Source organism: Eucalyptus grandis, chromosome 7, assembly GCF_016545825.1.
Source record: "Eucalyptus grandis isolate ANBG69807.140 chromosome 7, ASM1654582v1, whole genome shotgun sequence".
NCBI classification, from domain to species: domain Eukaryota; kingdom Viridiplantae; phylum Streptophyta; class Magnoliopsida; order Myrtales; family Myrtaceae; genus Eucalyptus; species Eucalyptus grandis.
The window spans coordinates 34,759,393-34,781,785 of record NC_052618.1 but is presented as its reverse complement, the minus strand read 5'-3'; the positions used below and the strand labels follow the sequence as shown (position 1 = coordinate 34,781,785).

Below are 22,393 nucleotides of genomic sequence, written 5' to 3'. Positions count from 1 at the left end.
TGATATCTGATGTCTTGCTTGTCATCCAAAGATCCTAGGGCTTGAACCAAAAAGTGCAGCTTTGAGCATTAACTTTTTCAATCTTTCATCAGGGTTGCTAAACTGTGCACCCGAAACTAAATCCAATTTAGGGTCCAAACTTCAACTTTCCTTAAGAGAAGTAGGACGCTACAAGAATCTATAATCACATCGTACAAGACCAGTTCACTATCCTTATATGACCCCTCCATCTGCCTTAAATGAAGAAGAAATACATTCGAAAAATGGATATTTGGTAAGATCCTTTTTCATCCGTGACCCACAATTCATTTCTTTTATTCTTTCAAATTTTTTGTGTAATTATTATTCACAATCAATTTGAAAGGACATATACTTTTCATTTATTAATTTCTTTAATACTATAAAGCATTCGTATTTCCAACTTTCTTTTAATAACGAAACATCTAAAATTATTTGAAAATATGTTTATTGATAGCACAATTGTATATTATTTGTTTTACAATTTTGGGGATTAAATTACCCTATTTCAATTTAAATGTTGAAGAGAAAGTCATAAGTCCAAGTCAGAAGTACTAAATAAGTGGCGCATGAAATGGGTTATACTTAGGTAAAAGAATCTTATAAACAGATTTGATGGGTCAAGTGAACATCTTTTACTTATAAACCTTACGACCATGATGCGCCTAACACATCATGTTGAGGAGTTTGATCCTAATGCTAAAAGGCAGTCCTCAGCCTGTGATCTTTAGAATGCCTATAAAAGGCTCCCTTCTAATGATCAATCCTCATGCTAAAGCTCAGTCTTCACCCCTTTCCAATTGGGCATAGGTGAGATATGGTGAGTGGTAGCTGACCACAAGCTAGGCAAGCAAGGGCCACAACACCCTCGCCAAATTGGTGCAAGGGCAACTCTCACCTGCCTCTCCTGTGGCAGGTTGCGGATGGCTGGCGATCAGCAGCCACATGCCAAGAGAATAAAAAAGGGGAAGAATAAAAGAATAAAAGAATAAAAATTTATAAAATTTATTTAGGTTAGCACTGATCATGCTAACTGATCATGTCATGTAAAACGATTAGCAGCCATGTTGGCAATGTTTTTTCAAATTAACTATTGTAAAAAATGTTTGGAACTAAATTGATAAAATTAAAAAGTTTATGACAAAACCAACCATTGCACGGTTTAAGATTTTTTAAATAATTTTTCCAAAAAATATAATATGGCAAACAAGTGAAACAAATGCATACAAATGACACGGCAAGTCCAACCCCCCAAAAAAAAAAAAAAAAAAAAAAGACATGGCAAAGGAGCAAGATAAAAAATGCGTACAGATGACTTGGTAAATGACGAGATGAGATGACATGGAGTTATAAAAGAAAAAAAGCATACCAATGACATGGCAAATCACAAAACGATATGACCTGGAAAATGCAGAAATAAAAATGAATACATATGCTATGGTAAATCACGAGACGATATTACATGGCAAACGAGCGTGTATATGGAATGGCCAAATTTGTTTTTCCGATTAGTCTGATGTTTATTAAAATCGATCCCTGGTTGTTTTATTCTAAAAACTCAAAAAGTAAGAAAACAAAAAAGATTATGGGCATATTTGTTTGCCATTAAGCAAAGCAATTACATTTTTCACTTTCCTGATAAAAATTTAAAAATATTACTTAAAATCTCTATAAAAAATTGAAAACTTAGATAGAATTATTATTCAATAAATAACAGAAAATTGTCCCAAAAATCCTAAACCTATTGTACAGAAACTAATTTAGTCCTAAACCTTTCAATTATGCCAATTTAGTCCTAAATATTTCAACGATTTATCAATTTAGTCATAAATATTCTAATCCAATTTAGTTTAAAACATCTTGATGATTTGCAATTTAGTCATAAATATTTTGAAATTTTTTCAATGTTCCTTCTAGTCAAATATCCACATAATAAGTTTAAGACTAAATTGATAAATTTTCAAAATTTTTAGGATTATTGACATAAACAAATTATTTAAGACTAAATTCATAAATCGTTAACAAAATTATGATTAAATTAATACAATTGAAAGGTTTTAAAATTTAATTGGTTACTATATAATAGGTTGAGGACTTTTTTTGGTTACTATCCCTAATAACAATGGTCCATATTCATTTTCCTTCATTCTTGATCTAAAATAAGTACTAAAATTGGACCGGAGTAATTACAAGTCATTTGAAAATTAAACCACCTCACTAACGAGGTGAGACATCACTTCTAATCTGGCAAGGAAGAAGTTGACGGCGCCGTCACTCTGGGCTTTCTATTCATTTTCTCTTTCTCCTTTTACTTTTTGCTTGGTCCTTATATCATTTTCGTATAGAGCCTCTTTATTCCAGGAGTTATGAACAGCTAAAAGGGCTTGTTCAGACGCTTTCCACTTCAATCCTGTAAAACAAAAGAACGAAAAAAAAATCAAATTTTTCGAATTTACAGTGTGAGGATGCCATCGAGCATAAAACATTACAAAATATGCTTTTCCTCTTTATTATATTTGATCGTTATCAAGTTTACATGATGTCATAAAATGCAATTTTATTTAATTTTGCAACGTTGCACCAACATTGACGACATTTTATTTATAACCGAGTGCAACATCATGAAGTTCGAGAGAATGTGAATTTTTAATACTACGATTACAATAGTATATAATGGAATTCTGATGGTAAGTCAAAAGTGCTAAACTTTTTAAAATGTGAATTTTTTACCTAGATCATTACTTAATTTTAATGTAACCAAGTAAATGTCATAAGTTTCTTATTTTATTTAACCAGATATAGATATCATGACATCTACCAAGTTTGAAACACCGTACAATGTGAATGTTTGTATTTTCTGAGAGTTATGAAATTTCATTATAATAAATTGGAGGGTAACAAGAAAAGAAAAACAAAAGAACCACACTGCAAAGTTGTTCATAGAGGAGAGACGGGATGAAGATTGAGATTCGAGAAAAGTAATTAAGAAACACAAAAAACGGTTTTTAATTTTCATTTTCTACAAAGGGAATTCTTTTAGTTTGTTGGAATTTAGATTGCACAAAATCATGATTTTGATATTGATGATAGTTTTAGGTTAATGATGTGCATGGAAAATTGTCCAAAAAGTAAGTAATCTATTGTACGGTGGCCAATTCAATCACAAACTTTTCAATTGCCTCAATTTAGTTATAAATCTTTTAACAATTTGTTAATGCAATCATAAACATGTCAATTGTGTCAATTTAGTTCTAAACATGTTAATGTTTTGCCAATTTAATCCTAAACCTTTGAACGAATTACCAACGTGGTCTTTCTGGTTAATTTTGATTAGAAATCACTAGCCATTCTACATAGCGCCACTAGATCTGACATGGATAATTTTTTGATTTTAAAAAAAAAATTCCTTATTTTTTATTTTTTTTCTTCAATGTGCTGGCGAGGTCGCCAGCCCCTAGATGAGGGCCAGTGACCCTCGTTGACCTTTGGGCAAGAGTTGTGAACCCTTGCTGATCACGAGCGAGGGCTCATGAGCCTTTGCTATGGCCAATAAGGGCGTTGTAGCCTCCACAAGGCGAGCCTTCACTAGATATAACATTGTGACCCTCACTTGTAGTCAACAAGGGCTTCACAGCCTTTGCCCACTGCTCGATAGCCCAACCAACCCAATTTAAAAAAGGAAAAGAAAGGAAAGAAATGAAAAAGTTAAAAATAATAATAATGATGAACAAAATTTCTTAAATTTAAAAAAAAAAAAATTATCTACATTAGCAATTTTTTTTGTTAAAATCAACTGAAAGGACTACATTGACAATTCTTTAAAAGGTTTATAACTAAATTGGTATAACTGAAAAATTTATAATTGAAATAGCCAATATACAATAGATTTATGATTTTTTGGAAAAAAAATAAATTTGTGGTATGTATTTGGTAGAGGATGGACATGGGCCAAGGTAGGATAGTTTAATGGTGATAAGCTTATAGACAATGGAATAGAGAAAATATTGTTTCGCAAAGATTAGATTAACAAAATGGTGTTACATAATTGTAGGACATATTGGTGTTGCTGGAGGGGTACAAGGGGTACAAGTCCCCTCACTTTCTCACGTGAATGAACAAAACCTTTTTATAAGCAATCTTCTCCGCCTTAGCATTACAACCGCCGTAGAAGATAGCACAACTTCAGCCAATTCTATTGTCCTTTTGCAGCCATATTTCAACCGACTTTCTTTTCTTCATTATTAACCTAGCTAAATATTTTTGACTTAAACTCTTCTTTGCTTGCTGCTCAAGTCCATCTAGTTTAGTCTAGACTGGACTAGAGATTTCTTTGTCAAAAAGGGATCACTAATTTACAACATAGTTTTTATGGAAAGGATCAAAGAACCAATAAAAATTCCCCTTCTATTGGAATGAAAATTGTGGCCAACATAGCACCGTTAGAAACGGCACCGGTCACGCTAGCAAGACTCTCTCTGAAATCCGTGCAGGCAAAAGGTAAATGGAGCTAAAATGCAGAGTACTGAAGGTGTCTTTTCCTCAAAACATGGATCATACTCTTTGCCGTGTTCTGTGAAATGTGGTGACTTGCTAAGTGGTCCTATGGTTCTCATTCTCGACCAGTCTATCAACAACACACGTTTAGCAAACAAATCAACAACACGCGTTTAGCAAACAACTTGACTTCCATTCGGATCGAACAATAGGATGGTCTTCTTCCCTATTCTCATCTATTGTTTCGCTTGCGGGATCCCACTACCTGTCCAGTTTGTTTGAGTGCTCCCCCTACCTAAAAAAATCATTTCAAAAATTAAGCCATCCCTAGAGAAAAACCAACTTTGTTCTACCTTGACTCACGACGTGAGACGGGACTTCCAACTGGGAAAAGGACGAGCTGACTACACTGTGGCTCTTGGCCCTCTATTTCTTTTCTCTTTTTCTTTTTCTTTTTAGCTCGATCTTTTTCTCTATTTCGTTTGTAAGATTTTATGAGATTATTAAAAAGGCAAATGGATCTTGAAAATATTCGAATATAATGTGAGATATTGTGAGATCACTGCTAGCTATTCTAAAAATTTACGTCGTTAAATATTTTTTTATTGGCAAGTTGTTAGATGAAGATGTGATACAATATTTAAATATTCTATCGGGGCAGAGTCCCTTTATTCCATCAAGAATATGACCAACCAAAAGAAATTATTCAGAAATTTTCCAGTGAAATTTGACCAACGTAGCTCGTAAAACAAAACGATAAAGAATCAAATTTTGCAAATTTACCATATGAGGATGTGATTAAGTACAAAGCATCATAAAAAAAATATTTTTTTATATTTTACGATATTATCTAAAAATTTATTATGTTTGATGGTAATCAAGTACACATGATGTCATAAAATGCATTTTTATATGATTTTGCGACGTTGCACCACCATTGTGCGACATTTCATTTTAATCGAGTGCAATATAATGTAAAGTACGAGAAAATATGAAATTTAAATACTATAATTACCATGGTATACAATGAATTTCTGATGGTATTTCGTAAGTTCAAAACTTTATAAAATGTGGATTTTTTTATCTACATTATTTTTTAATTTTAATGTAACCAAGTGAATGTCATAAGTTTCTTGTTTTATTTAATGAGATATAGATATTACAACATTTATCAAGAGCGAAACATTAAAATGTGAATTTTTATTATAAAAAAAAAAATGCAGATTAACCAAAGAAAAAAAAAAGATCATACTGCAAAGTAGTTCATAGAGGAAAGATGGGATGGATGAAGCTTTAAATTCAAAAGAAGTAGTTAGGAGGAAAAAGAATGGTTTCTAATTTTCATTTTCTTCGATGTGAATTTATTTAGTTTTTATGGAAAGAATCGTATTACCTATAAACTTCTAGTAGCCATTTCTAATTGGAGTGAAAACTGTGGTCAAAATGGCACCATTAGAAACTCAGTATAACAACACTGTCACGCTAGCAAAACTGTTTTAATTTCTTTTGAATTTACGGTTAATTATGAATATGTCTGCCTTAGCTAACCATTCTTCGTCAAATGATGGAGTGACGGTCAACTATGACCCCACATTTTGGATGGAAACCGGTTGAAATAACCGGTTTCCATCTTTTACCCTATTTTATTTTTATTTTTATGTTTGAGGAGTTCTATTTAATATCTTAAATTTGTCAAATTTAAGTTCTCATGTTCTCCTTCTTCAACAACTACTAGCACTTGAAAAGATTTATTTGTTCTAATCCTTGCATCATAGTGCAACTCGAATTTTCTTTTTGTTATGGAGTCGATATTCCTGCGTGATGTAAATAATATAACGCTTTGAGGAATTGTAAAACAATTATGATTGAGTATAACTTTTGTTATTTCCCAATTATGAGGCCCAACTAGATGTACTCTAACCATTGCTAGACAACCGCATCTTTTTCTTGGCCTTGACTTAACCAATTCATTTTCAATCTTGTACCTTTGATAACTACAACATTTTTCCTCACTACCTTTTCTTTTGTACGAGCTTAACACTCTAATGCCAAATCCTACTTCTTTAGCATAATTGTTATAAAATGCATAAGCCTCATAATAAGAATTAAACTCCATACCTATGCAAGGTTCAATTTTCACGTCTTCGGTATTGTGGCGCTTTCATGATTAGCATCTTCGGTTGCAGTGTTCATCTTGTCTTCATTACCAGCATTATTGTCATTGGTGAAGTTGCTTTCAACACAAACTCCATTAATCTAAATGAGATGTCAAGAAAAAATTAAGAATTATATATCTAAAATTATATAGATACAAAATAAAATTCGACAACAATGAATACTTTCTGCTTTCTTGCAATAAGAAAAGTAGAGATTAACGAACTTTTCTCTACAATTATGATTTATCCAATTGCAAAATCATACAATAATCGAAATTCAAAGCGTACAAGATAATTACACATTCTGCCAAAAAAAAAAAAATAGAAGAAGAAGAAGAAGAAAATTACATTCCTATTTTTTGGGTTATTAAGTTTTTTTTTTTTTTATTTGGGAGCAATATCTACACTATTTTTCTTTGGCCAGAGAATAATTTATACTATTTTAAAAGTTGCAACTGAATTATTCATATATTTCTTATTATTTGAATAATATTGTAGGATTTTTTTTTTTATTGTGTGAATATTATTTCTTTGATTTGTTTCTAAATTTGAGATTGCAATAAAGAATAATACAAATCTCGGAAAAAAACAAAAAGGAGTAAAAATGGAACCGGTTGAGGAAGCCAACCTTTCAAGCGCTAGTCGTTGAAGAAGGAGGACATCAGAACTTAACTTTGACAAATTTAAGATATTAAATAAAACTCCTCAAACATAAAAATAAAAATATATATATTGTCAAAGATGGAAACCCATCCTAGGTCCGTGGTTGACGGATCACGGACAGCTAAGCTTTTTCCATTATGAATCTACTTCTAAAGTCCATATGAAGGTTCGGGCAGGGAAACGATAAACGAAGCTAAGATCAGAGTACTGAAAGTGAAAGTAGCCATTCGTCAAACCATGGATCAGAGTCTTTGCATGAATGGAGGAGAAGGAAGAGCTAGTTATGCCCAGAATTCCTTCGTCCAGGTCACTCTCTCTGTCTCTCTCCCTCTCTCTCTCTCTCTCTCTCTCTACCCTCGTATCGTACTGCCGACGCCTCACCCAGATCGGTGCAACTAGCTTGCCATCACGCTTGCTGGCGCCGTCTAAATTGCTTCTTGACTGGCTCCCTCCCCAGCCCATATGGCCTTGCAAGTTCTGGCCTCCACTGCTGTCATGGTCTCAGCAAGTTCGGCATCACCATCGAGACCTTTATGATTGTGGAGGCGGTGTCTGGAGCCTCCAGATCTGGAGGTCTGGAGGCGGTGCCCAGCCTCCAGATCTGGAGGCTTGGCCCCTTAAGATTTAGAGGCTCACGGCTATTGAGGAGATGGAACTCAATACACGTCGAGCTTCGGCAAGGTGACTAGCCCAATACCCATGCCGTCATGCTTAGAGAGAGAGACCCTACTGGAGAGGGGTCGTCATTCGGCTTGGCAGTTGCGCTCGCGGTTGTCATCTTTGGCTGTGGTGGTCACAGGCGTTGTGATGACGGCAAAGGCTGAGCACAGATGGAGAAGATTTAGGTTGTTGTTGCTTCGGGTTGGCGAGAGATTAATCTGGTGTTGTGTGAGCCTACCTTACCAGGTCAACTTCCACTTTATGCGTCTTTCGCACCAGTAAATCCAAACTCAACTCTTTTTTGACCTTAAGGCAAAACGCACAGACTTCAGCACATCTAACGCATTCGGCTTGGCAGTCCACATGTTGTGGACTGAACCGCGATGGCCTACCTTACTCGACATTCGCATCGTTTCATGAAATTCCTTGTGATCACCTCAAAGACAGCAGAACACGCCCGAGCCCATTCCAAAGTTTGAGCCTATGTCACATTCCTAATCATTTCAATCGAAAGCGATATATATAACACACTTGCAAGTGGTTGCTTTTAATTCATAAACCTTGCAAGAGTCTGGTTTAAGTGCAAAATGAAAATCGAAGATTCAAAATCATGCATGTTATTGTTTTCAATGCTGTAACTGACTTGATGTCCATGCGCACAAATACAGAAACAGGTTATGTCCCGAGCAATGCCAGCACTGCAAGAAACCCTTAGAGAGCTCTATCTAGATAGCTTCCCTGAATGCTTGAAATCGGCAGATTTGGGATGCTCTTCAGGTCCCAACGCACTGCTGTTTTTGAGGGAAATGATCGATTCCATCGATGCCATACGAAAGAAACTAAATAAGACGGAACCCACGTTTCAGATTTTCCTAAACGATCTCTTCGATAACGATTTCAACAACTTAATCAGATCAATCCCGAGCTTTTACGAGGAGCTGAGGAGAGAGAAGGGAGGAGATTTCGGACCTTGTTTCATAGCGGCAATGCCCGGGAATTTTTATGGGAGGTTGTTCCCCGACCATTCTCTTCATTTCATACATTCTTCATATAGTGTCCACTGGCGCTCTCAGGTTAGTTAGTATGAATTAACTTTAGATTGATTTGTTTGCTCTTCTTTATTTGATTCATGCAAATTATGTTACTTATGCACCTTATCAGGTGCCCGCCAATCTCGTTAGTGAGTTCGGATCGCCCTTAAACAAAGGCCATATTTATCTGGCAAGGATAACCCCGAAGAGCGTGTACGAGGCATACTTGGACCTTTTCAACAGGGACATGACTGTGTTCCTCAAGTCTCGTTCGGAAGAGCTAGTCCTTGGAGGTCGTATGATGTTCACAATGATCGGAAGAGATGCGAGTGTCAATTTGTCCGAGGATCAAGTCTCTAATATATGGGAATTGCTAGGAATGACAATAAGCGATATGGTCCAAGAGGTTTTACTCTCTACAATCTCCGTGTGCTTCCGCGCTAGTGCGTGCCTGCGTGCGTGCCCATCGAATGCATTGTGTGAATTATTTCGCATAAGACTGTTTGATTGGTGTGGCCCAAATGACTCTCTGCTTCAAACAATTGCCGGTAAAAGGAAGCTCATAAAATTTTCATTACTTAGTTATGAATGGCAACTCCCCACGTGGTTTGGTAAATTGACACTCCAATTTCCACAGGATAACGGTAGTCTAGTATAAATAGTTTTTTTAGTTCTGTCTACTGTTCTGGAATAATTGTTTTATGTGCAGTGCTCCGATTTATCATCGCTTTCTTCTCACCACCAATTTTTTGGTCTCGTGCTTAAAGGGAATAATCGAAGAGGAAAAACTAGATGATTGCAACATGCCCTTTTACCTACCTACTCTTGAAGAAGTTAGATATGTGATTCAAAAGGAGGGCTCATTTGACATCACTAGGTTCGAAACATTTAAAGTCACCTGGGACGCCGAAATGGGCGACGGCGATTTACAAATGAGAGGCAAATATGCGGCAGCAACCATTAGAGCGGTCTCAGAGTCCATCCTAACAACACATTTCGGAGAAGAAGTCATGGATGGCTTGTTTGAGAGGTTTGCTAGCAAAGTTTCACAGTACATGAAACTACATAAAGGAGAATATTTCAACATCCTAGTTTCAGTAAAGAACAGATGGATATCAACCCTCATGCAATCCAGTTAGCCCTTAACTCGAGTGAAAACAATGTCAAACATATGTAGAGATGTGTGTCATGGAATAAGCGAACTTTTCTTGGATGAGCGCACGAAACATCTTTCAGTTGTTATCAAGCTTCGGAAATCAGTTCGGTTCTTATTGTATATTACCGGTAGATTCAAGCTTTGCGGGGTCAATCCCCCTCGAAGTTCACTTGATTGATCAATCAAGGAAACCAATTTACCAAAATAGTAGCAAGTGTTATAATATCAATAACGCAATCCGCATTTAGTTTATTATTCTCACATTCAGTTACTTTCGTTAACGTTTATTGTTCAATTTAAGTTGCACGATGACTGCCCACTGTATAGTGATTGCCCAAAGGGCATGATAGCATCTCGCTGGAAGACATTATATGAAGGTGTGCGAATGGGGATATAAATAGGTTTAAGCCAAACTCTCTAATGATCTAAAAGCACACCATCACGTTTAAGAGGGCAATTGGCTAGAAATACCCTTTCACCGACTATTCGACATTCGACAATTCAAGTTATCAATCAAACTTCATCAATGGTGAAGGTTAGCACAGAATTCTTCACATTACCACTTTCGATCCAGATTACACATGAGTTTTGTTCATTCATGAATAATCGGGTTCTTCAATCCTTTTAGTTCCCAAACATTTGGTATCCAAGCTATTCATATCTTTGCCTTGATGATTTTTCGTGGGGTTTTTAATTGAATTAAAAATTGGGGCTATATATGGGCGAGAGAGAAATTGGCGATTCTGGCCAAAATCGGGCAACCCACGGCCCGGTTTCGGACTAGTACGATCGCACCACCATGGGCAACGAAAGCCCTAAGTTAATTCCGCTTTATGGTGATCGCTGGAGGGGAATTGAGCGGTAGAAGTAGTGTTGGTTAGGGTTTGCATTATTGATGGGTTTTATTGTTACTGGGTTACCCATGTTTGGCTAACCCAGCCCATAACTCAATAGCCCATAGCCCACAATTTAAAGAAAATAATCGTCAAGGCAATTATTTTGAGGGTGACTCTCTTTCTAAATGGGGAACTATAGAATTGTGTATTATAAAAGAAAAGAAGAAGAACAAAAAGGCCCTCTTCATGTGAAGAAAATTGTTTGCACTCGATCTCTCTCAAGATGCTACAATAGGTCCATTTAATCTGTGAAAAAGAAGGCACGTTCCATTGCGTGATGTACTTTCCAATTAGTGATAAAAGGTATTCTTAGGCCTGTTTTTGTATGCGGTTTTGACGTTACTTGATAGTTTAAGTTTAGAATTTTGGAATTAATTTCCATCATTAGTATCAAAGCATGTGTTCATGTTTACTAATTGTTAAACATGTTTAATAAATGAATTGTTGGCTAGAAATCGCAAAATGAGACCGACGAATGCTCCAATACAAAAAACTGACACCCGACCATACTATTCAGGGTCATTTCTCAATGTTCTGTGCATTAAAAATTTATTTTGGAAGTGTCGTAGTTCTCTTTGAGATGAGAAAAATGAGTGGTAACACATCGTTGAATGCTCCTACACGTGTGGCCGGAAGGGACGGTCATAGGCGCATGCACGGCACACACAAGGGACTCCCCCAAGCATGTGCTCAACACATACATGCGGACTGTAGACACATGTATAGCAACTACTGGCACATGCGTGGCACACACTTGCATGGATAATTACCTTTTTGCCCCTACCACTTTCCGTAAAATTGCGGTTTGGCCCCATGGCCAACCCAACCCGATTGACTCGTTGACTCGACCCTGCTAACCCCTTGACCTACATTGGCCTCCATCGTTGACCGTTGACCCAACCTTTTACATGCGTTGACCATTGACCTAAAAAAAATGCTGATGAATTGTATTATAGATTATATGTAATCCATTATTATTTTTTTTTTGTTATGCAATTGTTGCAGGAACAATGTTGCGTTTTGTACGCACGCTTATATTCATACAAATGGATGAACATAATGCGAAAGTTGAAGGGATAAGAGCGAAATTAACTAATTATCGGTGGAATGACGATGATATAGTGACATATATGGCCAAGGTCAACGAGATGATACAAGAAATCATCTAGAATGGTTACCCTATACTGGATTTTGAAAATGTGTCGTTCCTAATGAACACTCTTCCATGTGAATTGCAAGTAATGTTAGATAGCCTATAGGAGGCTAACGTTGTTCCAGCTCATAAAAAAACATACAATAGATTTTCCGAGAGAATACTATAGGATTGAGGTAGCCAAGACTTCAACCCGCAGGCTGAATGTAACTTGGTACAAAATGAATGCACCATGGAGGAGACATAAGGGATCTCCAAGGATCCTTTCATGGTTCCCAACATGACCGTAAAATTGTCAGAGGAATTTTCTAAGAAATTTGAAAAGTTTTTCCCTATTTATGAGATAGCTGAGTATCATTGAATTTATTTATTTATTATTTTTCTTAGGTTGGTTTTAGATATCTTAGGTGTAAATATCTCTTTCCATGTTGATGTTGATATCTTTTTACTAGACACGTTACTTTGTGTAAATGGTATGTTTAGTTAATGAAAGTTCAATCTTATTTGCATTATTTGTAAGAAGTTCAAGAAAGTTTTAGTGACTTTGGAGAACTTATTTTTACATAGATGACTATATTAATGATAATTTCAAGTTAGGAATTTTGGATGATGATTGGAGACAAAGTGACTTTTCGACTTTGAGACCTTATTGAAAATTATTCAGTAATATGATTAATTGATGCAAAATAGATACATAAATGTTAGGCATTAATAATTCATGCAAATATATCTGAAATGTTCAGATATAATGGCTTCAGCTTCTAAGAATATAGTGGCTAAACTGAACAAAGGAGATAAATTGAATGGTGAGAATTATAAGATATAGAATATGAAAATTCAATATGTGCTAGAAAAAACAAGAAGCACTAGAAGTTCTCAACCAAGTTATGGAAGAACCTAGGATAGAAATACTACACAACATGAGAGAGATAAGAATGCATTTGCTGCTTGGAAAAGGAAAAACTCAGTTACTCGCTTCACATTATTGAGTAGCATGGACAATGATGTTATGCGAGAGTTTATGCGTTTTGAGAATGCCAAAAATATGTGGGTAGCGAACATATTCCGAAAAGCCAATTTTGTCCTCTCGTAGGTACTGTTCACGCGGTTCCTCTCTATTGCGTTCTCGCTGGTATTGTTCATCCGGCTAGTGTGCTGCTCATTCCTGGAGTTATAGCCATCCGTTTTGGTTGAAATTTGGAGGGTAGGTTCCTCTCACCTGCCTCTTCATCTCCACCGAACGAATTTGTCTAGTTTCACCTATAGCTCCAGATCTCGCAATCCTTAGGTGGTGTGTGCGAGCAGCTCGTCTGGTTTGCTTGCTGCATGGAGCGGGGGTCTCGGCTGGTTCTTGGGCCCGTGCATTAGAGGGTAGGGTTGCCTATAGCTCCTTCATTGTTCCTCCAAGCCATTCCTCCTCTCTCAACCCACAATCCTAGGTTCGGGGCTTAGGGGCTCGCAAATTGAGTTATCTCGCCTTCTGTTGATTCGACCGTGGGCTTTGATTCTTGAGGGTAGAGGCTTCGAAGATTAGTAGGCCTGGTCTCCTTTCTACCTCTCTCGAAGCTTTACTCCTTCCTTCCCTTGTTTTGGTCTTATATCTCGAGTTTCCATGAACGGGCTTCTCCTGTTCTTCTTGCGAGTCGAGCTAGCTAGTGCAGCCTACTCAATGGTCTGTTGGGCCTTCTCAGATCAAGAGCAACTAGCTTCTCTCTCTCCTTGGTGCCGTTAAAGTCTCCTAGGTACTCCGTTCTACACCGTATGGCTTTTTTGTTGTGATCGTTAGATTGCATTCAAGGTATTTATGAAATGGCCTTAACCACGATTGGCATGGCTAGTATGTCCCGCGAGGCTTAGCCTTCTACGGCAACATCTTAGGGCCGGAACCCCTCGGTCCCTACTCTGTCTGGCCCTTCCAAGGTTGACCAAGCTGATCGAATCGGTAAGTGCCAAGGGCTTGCTACAACCCCTCCCCATGCTGGTCGTTCTAGAAGGCGAAGCCGAGCGCGGTCCTCTTCCAAGAGACCGAATGGACCTGTCCGTGATCTTGGGAACCAGAAGGCATCCCCCACTCGCACTTGGGCAAATGTGGGCAAGCTCGCTTCCAAAGGTTATGACCTTGTCTAATATCCCCCCCCACTTTTGTGGACAATAAGCCCGTTGTTCACCTTGCGGAGGAAGTATTGGAGGCATTTGATTCGAAGTGGCACGAATGCCTTATTGGCTATTATGTTGGGAAGAAACTTCCCTTCTAACTCACCGAACAAGCCTTGGTGTGAACATGGGGCTCGAAGTTAGTGGAGGTTATGCCGGATAATCAATGATTCTTTTTCTTCCACATCTCGGACCCGGAGTTCTAAAGAAAGATCCTTGAAGATGGACCTCTCACGGTTGCAAGGATTCCCCTCATTTTGTAGCAATGACAACCCCTCTTGGACTTGAAGAAGGATAAGCAAACCGCCGTTCTGGTGTGGATTAGGTTGAAAAACCTTCCGCTTGATCTATGGTCAGCTCCAGCTATTGGGGGAATTGCTAGTGCCGTTGGTAAACCTCTCTATGTTGACCAACGCACGGAGTAAGGAAGATGCTCTCCTTTGCGAGGGTTTGTGTTGAAATCTATGCAAATCAACCGAGGTGTTCCTCCGTGGATGTTGTTTTGAATGGGATTATACGCTCGATTGCAATTAATTTTGAGTGGAAACTTGTTGAATGCCCCTCCTGTGGTACATTCGGGCATATAAACGAGACTCCAGCTGCTGTGGCGGTCGAAGAAGAAGTGGGGAGATGACCTCAGCCCTCCACCGAACCTGCTACCCCTATTCAAGCATCCAAACCTGCCCTTCAGCCCTCCACCGAACCTACCTCAGTTGTTGTTAGAAACCCTGAGGAGCCGCAACTTCGCTAGTATGAGGTTAAAGGGAAGAAGAAAAAGGCACCGAATGAAGGCTCCTCTTCCTGTTTGCTCTCCTCCTCAGAAAGGGGAAGCCTACCTTTCCTCAAGGAGTCCACCTCGGAGAAGGATATTGCCCCCTACCACAGCATGCAAGGCATTGAGGAGTGTCAGGGGGTCGAAGTTGGTATCCCACCCTCATGGCCCTATTAAGGAGGACCCCAACTCAGTTTCAGAGATTCCCGCCACTCCTGAGAAGGTGTTGGATCAAGCTGAAGCCTCTAACTTCGGTTTGCTTGGGGCTGCTAGGGAATTAGAAGTCTCAGATAACTACTCTGAGGATGATTTGCTCTTGCTTCTGCCTTCCCTGAGAGCCCCTCCCTCTTCAAGGATGGTGGATACTATCCACGAGAAGCTTGTTGCTCTTGATCCAACTCCCCTTTCATCTGAGGCTACGACGGTTCCGGTGGCCAATCGGCCGAATAAGCCATATAAGCGGAGGTAGGCCTCCGCTCCTCTTTCAGCTCGGCTACGTCTTTATATCTAAATATATATTTATTTATGTTCTTCGGTTTTTGGAATGTGAGGGGTCTTATGGACACTCTTAGGCAAGCTGAGGTTAAAAACCTTGTATATACTAAAAAGCTTTGACTGGCTGGTTTGTTGGAGACCAAAGTTCCCGATGCCCTCTTTGGTTCCATTTCTAATAGATTGGTCTCTAGATGGAATTGCGTGACTAATTATGAATTCTCTCATGGGGGTAGAATTTGGATTGGTTGAAACCCTTATTTGGTGACCTTTGAAGTGATTTCTTCCAATAGTCAAGTGATACATGGCAGGTTGAGATTTCTTATGACCGGCATTTACTATTATGTCTTTGTGGTATTGCTGAGCATACTTTTGTAGCCCGTAGGCCTCTGTGGGTAGACCTAGTATAGTGGAGTTATGTGTTTCAATCATCCGCTTGGCTAGTGGCAAGAGATTTCAATGCTATCAGAGATCCTTCTAATCGGATTAGGGATTCTAACACTTGGATTCCTAGTTTTGATGACTTCAATCAATGCTTGTTTTAGTCTAAGCTAGAAGATCTTTGATATATTGGCTTTCGCTTTACTTGGTCTACTTCCTCCGGGGCTAACCGCAAGGCTAGGAAAATCGATTGAGTGCTTGTAAATGCCAAATGGAGCCAATATTTCTCTTATTCAGAAGCTTCTTTTCTTGTGTCTAGTATTTTTTATCACACGCCTATGGTGGTTAGAATGATGCAGCTGGTGTTTTCTAGAAGACCTTTTAAGTTCTTTGACTTCTGGACCAAGCACTCGTCTTACCATAGCATTGTCTCACAAGTTTGGGAGACTCTGTGTGTTGGTGTACCTATGTTTAGGCTGGTGAGTAAAATGAAAGTTCTTAAAGGCCATTTGAAACAGGTCAACAGAGAGTCTTTCTCTAATATCTCTAAGAGGGTTGCAGCAGCGAGAAGTGTTCTTAGGCTAGCCTAGGTTGGCTTGTAGCATGATCCATCTAGTGAACTTATTGCTGATTTGGAGAAGACTCATCGGAGGACCTTATTAGAGTTGAGGAGCTAGAAAGAGTCATTCTTTAGGTAGAAGTCCAGGATCAGGTGGCTTAAAGAAGGTGATTGAAATACCAAATTCTTTTACTATTCCGTTAATAGGAGACAACTAAGAAACACGATTCTTTCTGTTATGGACAGTTCTAGGAATATTATCTCTAAGCCAAGTTTGGTGTAGCAGACTTTTGTCTCTCATTTTCTGGAGCTCTTAGGATTGGAACCCTTGTCTTCCAGCCCCTCCTTGCGGGATACTCGAGAGGTCATACGATGCCCTCTTAGGGATGATCGGATCAAATTCCTCTCCCATCCGTTTACTAATGTGGAGATTCATGATACTTTGTTCTCCTTGCATTGCGGGAAGGCTCCAGGGCCAGATGGTTTTGGTATCAAATTCTTTAAGCACAATTTGGAGTTGGTAAGACCTTTGGTCACTTAAGCGGTTAAGGATTTCTTTATCATGGGGAGACTTCTCAGGGAAATTAATAATACAATTCTGGTGTTGATCTCGAAAGTTCCTAATGCGACGTTAGTCAATTATTATAGGCCTATTGCCTATTGCAACACCTTATACAAGTGCATTACCAAGGTCTTAGCTAATCGGATTGTCGCAGTCCTTAATGATATTATTAGTCCGTATCAAAATGCTTTCGTTAAAGGCAGGTGTATTAGAGAAAATATACTTCTTGCCCAGGAGTTATTTATTGGCTTCAATCTTGATCCATACGAGCCTAAGTGTGTGGTGAAGGTGGACTTTCGGAAAGCTTATGACATGATGGACTGGGACTTTCTTGAGATGGTGATTTATGCTTTTGGTTTCTCGGATCATTTTATTCGGATTATCATGGTCTGTGTTCGCACTCCCAAGTTTTCAATCTCCTTGAATGGAGAACTTCATGGGTTTTTTCCTAGTGGCAGGGGCCTTCGCTAAGGGGATCCGATATCCCCCTACCTATTCACCTTGGTTATGGAACTATTTTCTGGGATCCTAAGTGCGCGGGCCAATAAACCAAGTTTCAAATTCTTCTGGAGATGTTAGACTTTGGGTCTCTCCCACCTCTTCTTTGCAGATGATGTTCCCTATTTTGCAGTGCCGACTTGCCTTCCATATCTCTCTTGAAAGATGGTTTAAATACCTTCTCTGCATGGAGCGGTCTTAAGCCCAATTCAAATAAGAGTGAGGTTTTTCTTGCTGGAGGAACGGCAGCTCTGCGTAGTGAGATCCTCCTTGCTCTTGGTTTCATTGAGGGCATTCTGCCAGTGCGGTACTTAGGACTTCTGATTATCTCCTCCGGCTCGAAAAGGCGGATTGTGTCTCCTCGGTTGATCGTATAACCAACAGGGTTCAATCGTGGACTCAACGCTTCCTCTCCTTTGTTGGTCATCTTTAGCTTATCAGGTTAGTTCTGCATACAATCCAAGCCTATTGGGCGAGTGTTTTTACCATCCCTGTTGCTGTGCTGGATCGCATTGAGCAAATCTTGAGACAGTTTCTCTAGAAGGGCCCCAGACTAGGGAGGGGTGGTGACAAGGTCTCCTGGGATGATGTTTGCTTTCCGAAGGAGGAAGGTGGCGTAGGGATTCGTCGGTTGAGGGATTACAATAAAGCAGCTATGCTGAAACACATTTGGATCCTGTTTATGGACAAGGAATCCTTGTGGTGTAGGTGGATCCATTCAATATTCCTGAAAAGGAAGAGTTTCTGGATGGTTAAACAACCCACCTTTTGCTCTTGGGTGTGGAAGAGAATCCTCCATCTTAGGACGGACTTTCGGCATTCTTTTCACTGGAACATAGGGGATGACCATTATGTGTCCTTCTGGTTCGATAATTGGCACCCGAGAGGCCCCCTCAACCTTTTATTTTCAGACTCCTTGATCTATAGTTCTGGTTTACTCAAGCTCGCTACTGTGGAGGATCTCTTCTCACCGATTGGTCAGTCCATTCGAACAGTACTAGAGTCTTGGGAGCAGCCCCTCCCTTTTTTATCACAAGTACCAGATCGCTTTACTTGGGTAGGAAGTACTTCCGATTTATTTTTAGTGGCGTCGGCATGGCACCTAATTAGGACGAAGAAGCCTCGGGTCAAGTGGGCTCTTTGATATGGAATAATGCTATTACCCCCAAGATATTACTTCAATCTCTAGTTTATCACCAAGAATCGACTTCCCAACCAGGTCCTTCTTTTATCTTATGGCAGGATTGGAGATGCGGTTTGTGCTTTTTGCAAATTGATGCTGGATTCAATTGATCATCTGTTTTTTGGTTGTAGCATTACAGCCAGTTGCGCATTTCTTTGGGTGGCTCGATGCAACCTTCCTTGGCGTAATAGCAGTTAGGCCGACAACCTTCGCTAGGTTTTGAAATCTTTACCCGATAAGGACTTCTACCACTCCATTGCTCGGTTTTCCTTTGAAGCGTTGTGCCATCTCATTTGGAAATACAGGAATGAGATGCTTTTTAGGAACCTTACATTCACGGTCTCAGCCTTGAAGAATCACCTCATTAAGTTGGTTAAGGATTAGGCCTTGACTTTTACAAATGTGGAGGATAATCCAAGAAACAAAAGACTTCAATGTAGCTGGGGGATTGACCCTTACATCTTTCATTCATCCTCGGTGGTTACTTAGGAGTCTATTGCGGAGTGTCTACTGCATGGGATTCTTCTCTTCCTCTGGCTACATCCTACCTTGTTCTTGGTTGCCGCTTTGGGCTCTATCATTTTTGTGTTGGGTTTTGGGCTTGGGTTTCCATTGTTTAGCTAACCGGTCCGCCTTCTTTTGTTTTGGTCATTCTTTAGGAGGTGGCCGTCTTTGTGCTGTTTGTGCCTTCTAGCTTTTGCCTTGTTGGATTTTCCTTTATTTCGGCACCCTTCCACTCATTATTCCTTGTTCGTTTTGAGTGTAAGCTTTGGTGTTGTTTGCTTGTACATATTGGCTAAACTTAATACAATTACCGTTCAAAAGGCTAAGAACAAAAGGTATGTTGACTTTTAATACTGATAAGCAGTTTTCAAGACAATGATATATACGTTTTTATAATGCCATAATGACATAGAATTTTACAATGATTGATGAAAATCATTGTGTATATATCAAAAGATCCAAAGATCAATTTATGATTTTATCATTATATGTGGATGATATGCTAATTGCTAGAAGCAATATGCAGTTTGTAAATATTATTAAGAGTTGGTTATCTTCTAGCTTCTAGATGAAAGATATGGGAGAAGCTACATATATTCTTGGAGTAATGTTTTCAAAGATTGTTCGAAGAAATCATTATCTTTTTTGGTAAAAACATATATAAAGAAAATTCTTGAACGATTTTTACCAAAAATAAAATAAAATCTTGAACGATTCCATATGCAAGACTGTAAACTCATAGACATTTCTATTGCGAAAGGTGAATGATTAAACCATAAACTATATCCCAAGACTTCACAAGAAAATGAACAAATGAAATGTATTCCTTCTACTAGTGTTGTTGGAAGCTTAATGTATGTTATGATGTGTACAAGACGTGACATATGTTTTGCAGTTAGAATGGGAAGTAGATACTAATCAAATCTAGGTCAAGCACATTGAAGTGCCATCAAAAGAATCTTAAGGTATTTGGAGGGTACTGCTGATTATATGCTGAGTTATTAAGGAAGGGATATGCAGTTTGAAGGCTCTTCAGATGCTAACTAGGGGGGAGATATAAAAGGAAATCTACCTTTGGATTCGTATTCTTACTAAATAATAGTGCCATATCTTAGAGTAATGAGAAACAAATATGTATAGTCTTATCCACGATGGAAGCCAAGTTCATGGTAGTATTAACAGAAGCACAAAAGAGTGTTTGGCTTAAAAGATTTTTGGATAATTTAGGTGTTGCTAAGAATACCGCAAACTCATTGTTAGTTAATTGTGATAGCCAAGCAATGATAACTTACATCAAGGATCCGAAATATAATTGCAAAAACAAACATATATATACCAAGTATAATTTTGTCAAAGATATTTTTGCATAAGAAGATGTAAACTTACAATACATATTTATACATAGAATGATAGTAAATCATATAACGAAGCCAATTCCTAGTTTTCATGGTCATGTAAAATCTCTAGAACTGTGCAGAGGTTGATGTCCAGAATATTGTAATTTCCTTAAGTGTTTAACATTGATGAAGCTTTCTATCATCGTTAATGCTTATCAGTTTATTTTATATCTATGCATCTTGATACTTAGTGTATTATATTGAGAAAGTATGTCGAACAGATAGGAGATTAGCACAGAATTCTTCACATTACCACTTTCGATCCAGATTACACATGAGTTTTGTTCATTCATGAATAATCGGGTTCTTCAATCCTTTTAGTTCCCAAACATTTGGTATCCAAGCTATTCATATCTTTGCCTTGATGATTTTTTGTGGGGTTTTTAATTGAATTAAAAATTGGGGCTATATATGGGCGAGAGAGAAATTGGCGATTCTGGCCAAATTTGGGCAACCCACGGCCCGGTTTCGGACCAAAGCAATCGCACCACCATGGGCAACGAAAGCCCTAAGTTAATTCAGCTTTATGGTGATTGCTAGAGGGCAATTGAGCGGTAGAAGTCATGTTGGTTAGGGTTTGTATTATTGATGGGGTTTATTGTTATTGGGCTGCCCATGTTAGGCTAACCTAGCCCATAACTCAAAAGAGCCCGTCAAGGCAATTATTTTGAGGGTTACTTCTTTAAAAGAGAAAAAAATGTTCTTTTTTTCTAAGTGGGGAACTATAGAATTGTGTATTCTAAAGGAAAAGAGGAAGAACAAAAAGGCCCTCTTCCTGTGAAGAAATTATTTGTGAGACATCCTGATTTTCAAGTCTGATTTCGATAAGACGAGTTGGACTTTTCATCGACATACTTATAGCATTTTTCTCTGAGTTGGCCACTCACGAGTTGACTAGCCTATCGAGTGAAGCCGTTAAGTAATCTAAACACAATAGACATGAGAATTCGACCAGGAATTAACTGTTCGATCGTGCTAATCTGCAAGGGTCATTACGGCACTGACAAAATCGATCAGAAACTAGAGCTAGGTCAATTCAATAGAGGTGTGTGATTAGTGCGTGGGTGATCTCACTTAATTGAAAAATTTCTGTCGAACGGCACTAGATTGATTTTTCTGTCATTTTCGTACCTTGTATCCGTATTTGAAATCTTGAGATTTTCACGACAACTGAGAGTCGTCAATGTGTTGAAGATGTACATTGTGGCTCGAAAATAATCGACCACGGGTCAATTGTATTAAAAATTCATAAAAGCTACCTAGTAGATTGGGATGCGCTAAAATCACGTTGAATTAAAATTAACTGCGAAATTGAACTTGATTTCAGAAATTGAAAGCTCTGTCATGTTACGATTCGTTTTAGGAAAGTCGACTCACTTTCCGAAAAAATTTCGGAGATTTTGGGATTTTTACAGAAAATCAATTTAAAAAACGAATGGAAATTCGGTTTAGCTCATTTGAAGGGAATTTCGACTTCTAAGCCGAGCTACTTGGATGATAGGAATTTGTGGAAGTGTGTGGGATTTTTCTTCAATGAATTTGGACTTCAAATTTGAGAATTTGAGGATGAAATTGAAGTTTAAACTAAGTGAAATTCGGAATTAAGGTTGAGGGGCTATATTTTGCTATCAAATTGGTTAATTCTTGGATTATGTTTGTTGGAA

At 38.3% G+C, this 22,393-nt stretch overlaps 1 protein-coding gene across 1 annotated transcript; it reads left to right on the top strand.

Moving 5' to 3' along the window:
• Positions 1 to 7,444: 7,444 nt before the first annotated feature.
• Positions 7,445 to 10,243, top strand: LOC120295269 (7-methylxanthosine synthase 1-like). Its single transcript, XM_039316270.1, has 4 exons — positions 7,445 to 7,637; positions 8,660 to 9,064; positions 9,153 to 9,428; positions 9,790 to 10,243. Exons 1-4 carry the CDS (start codon positions 7,569 to 7,571, stop codon positions 10,159 to 10,161), a joined length of 1,122 nt encoding a protein of 373 aa, XP_039172204.1. The 5' UTR covers positions 7,445 to 7,568; the 3' UTR covers positions 10,162 to 10,243.
• The last annotated feature ends 12,150 nt before the right edge of the window (positions 10,244 to 22,393 follow it).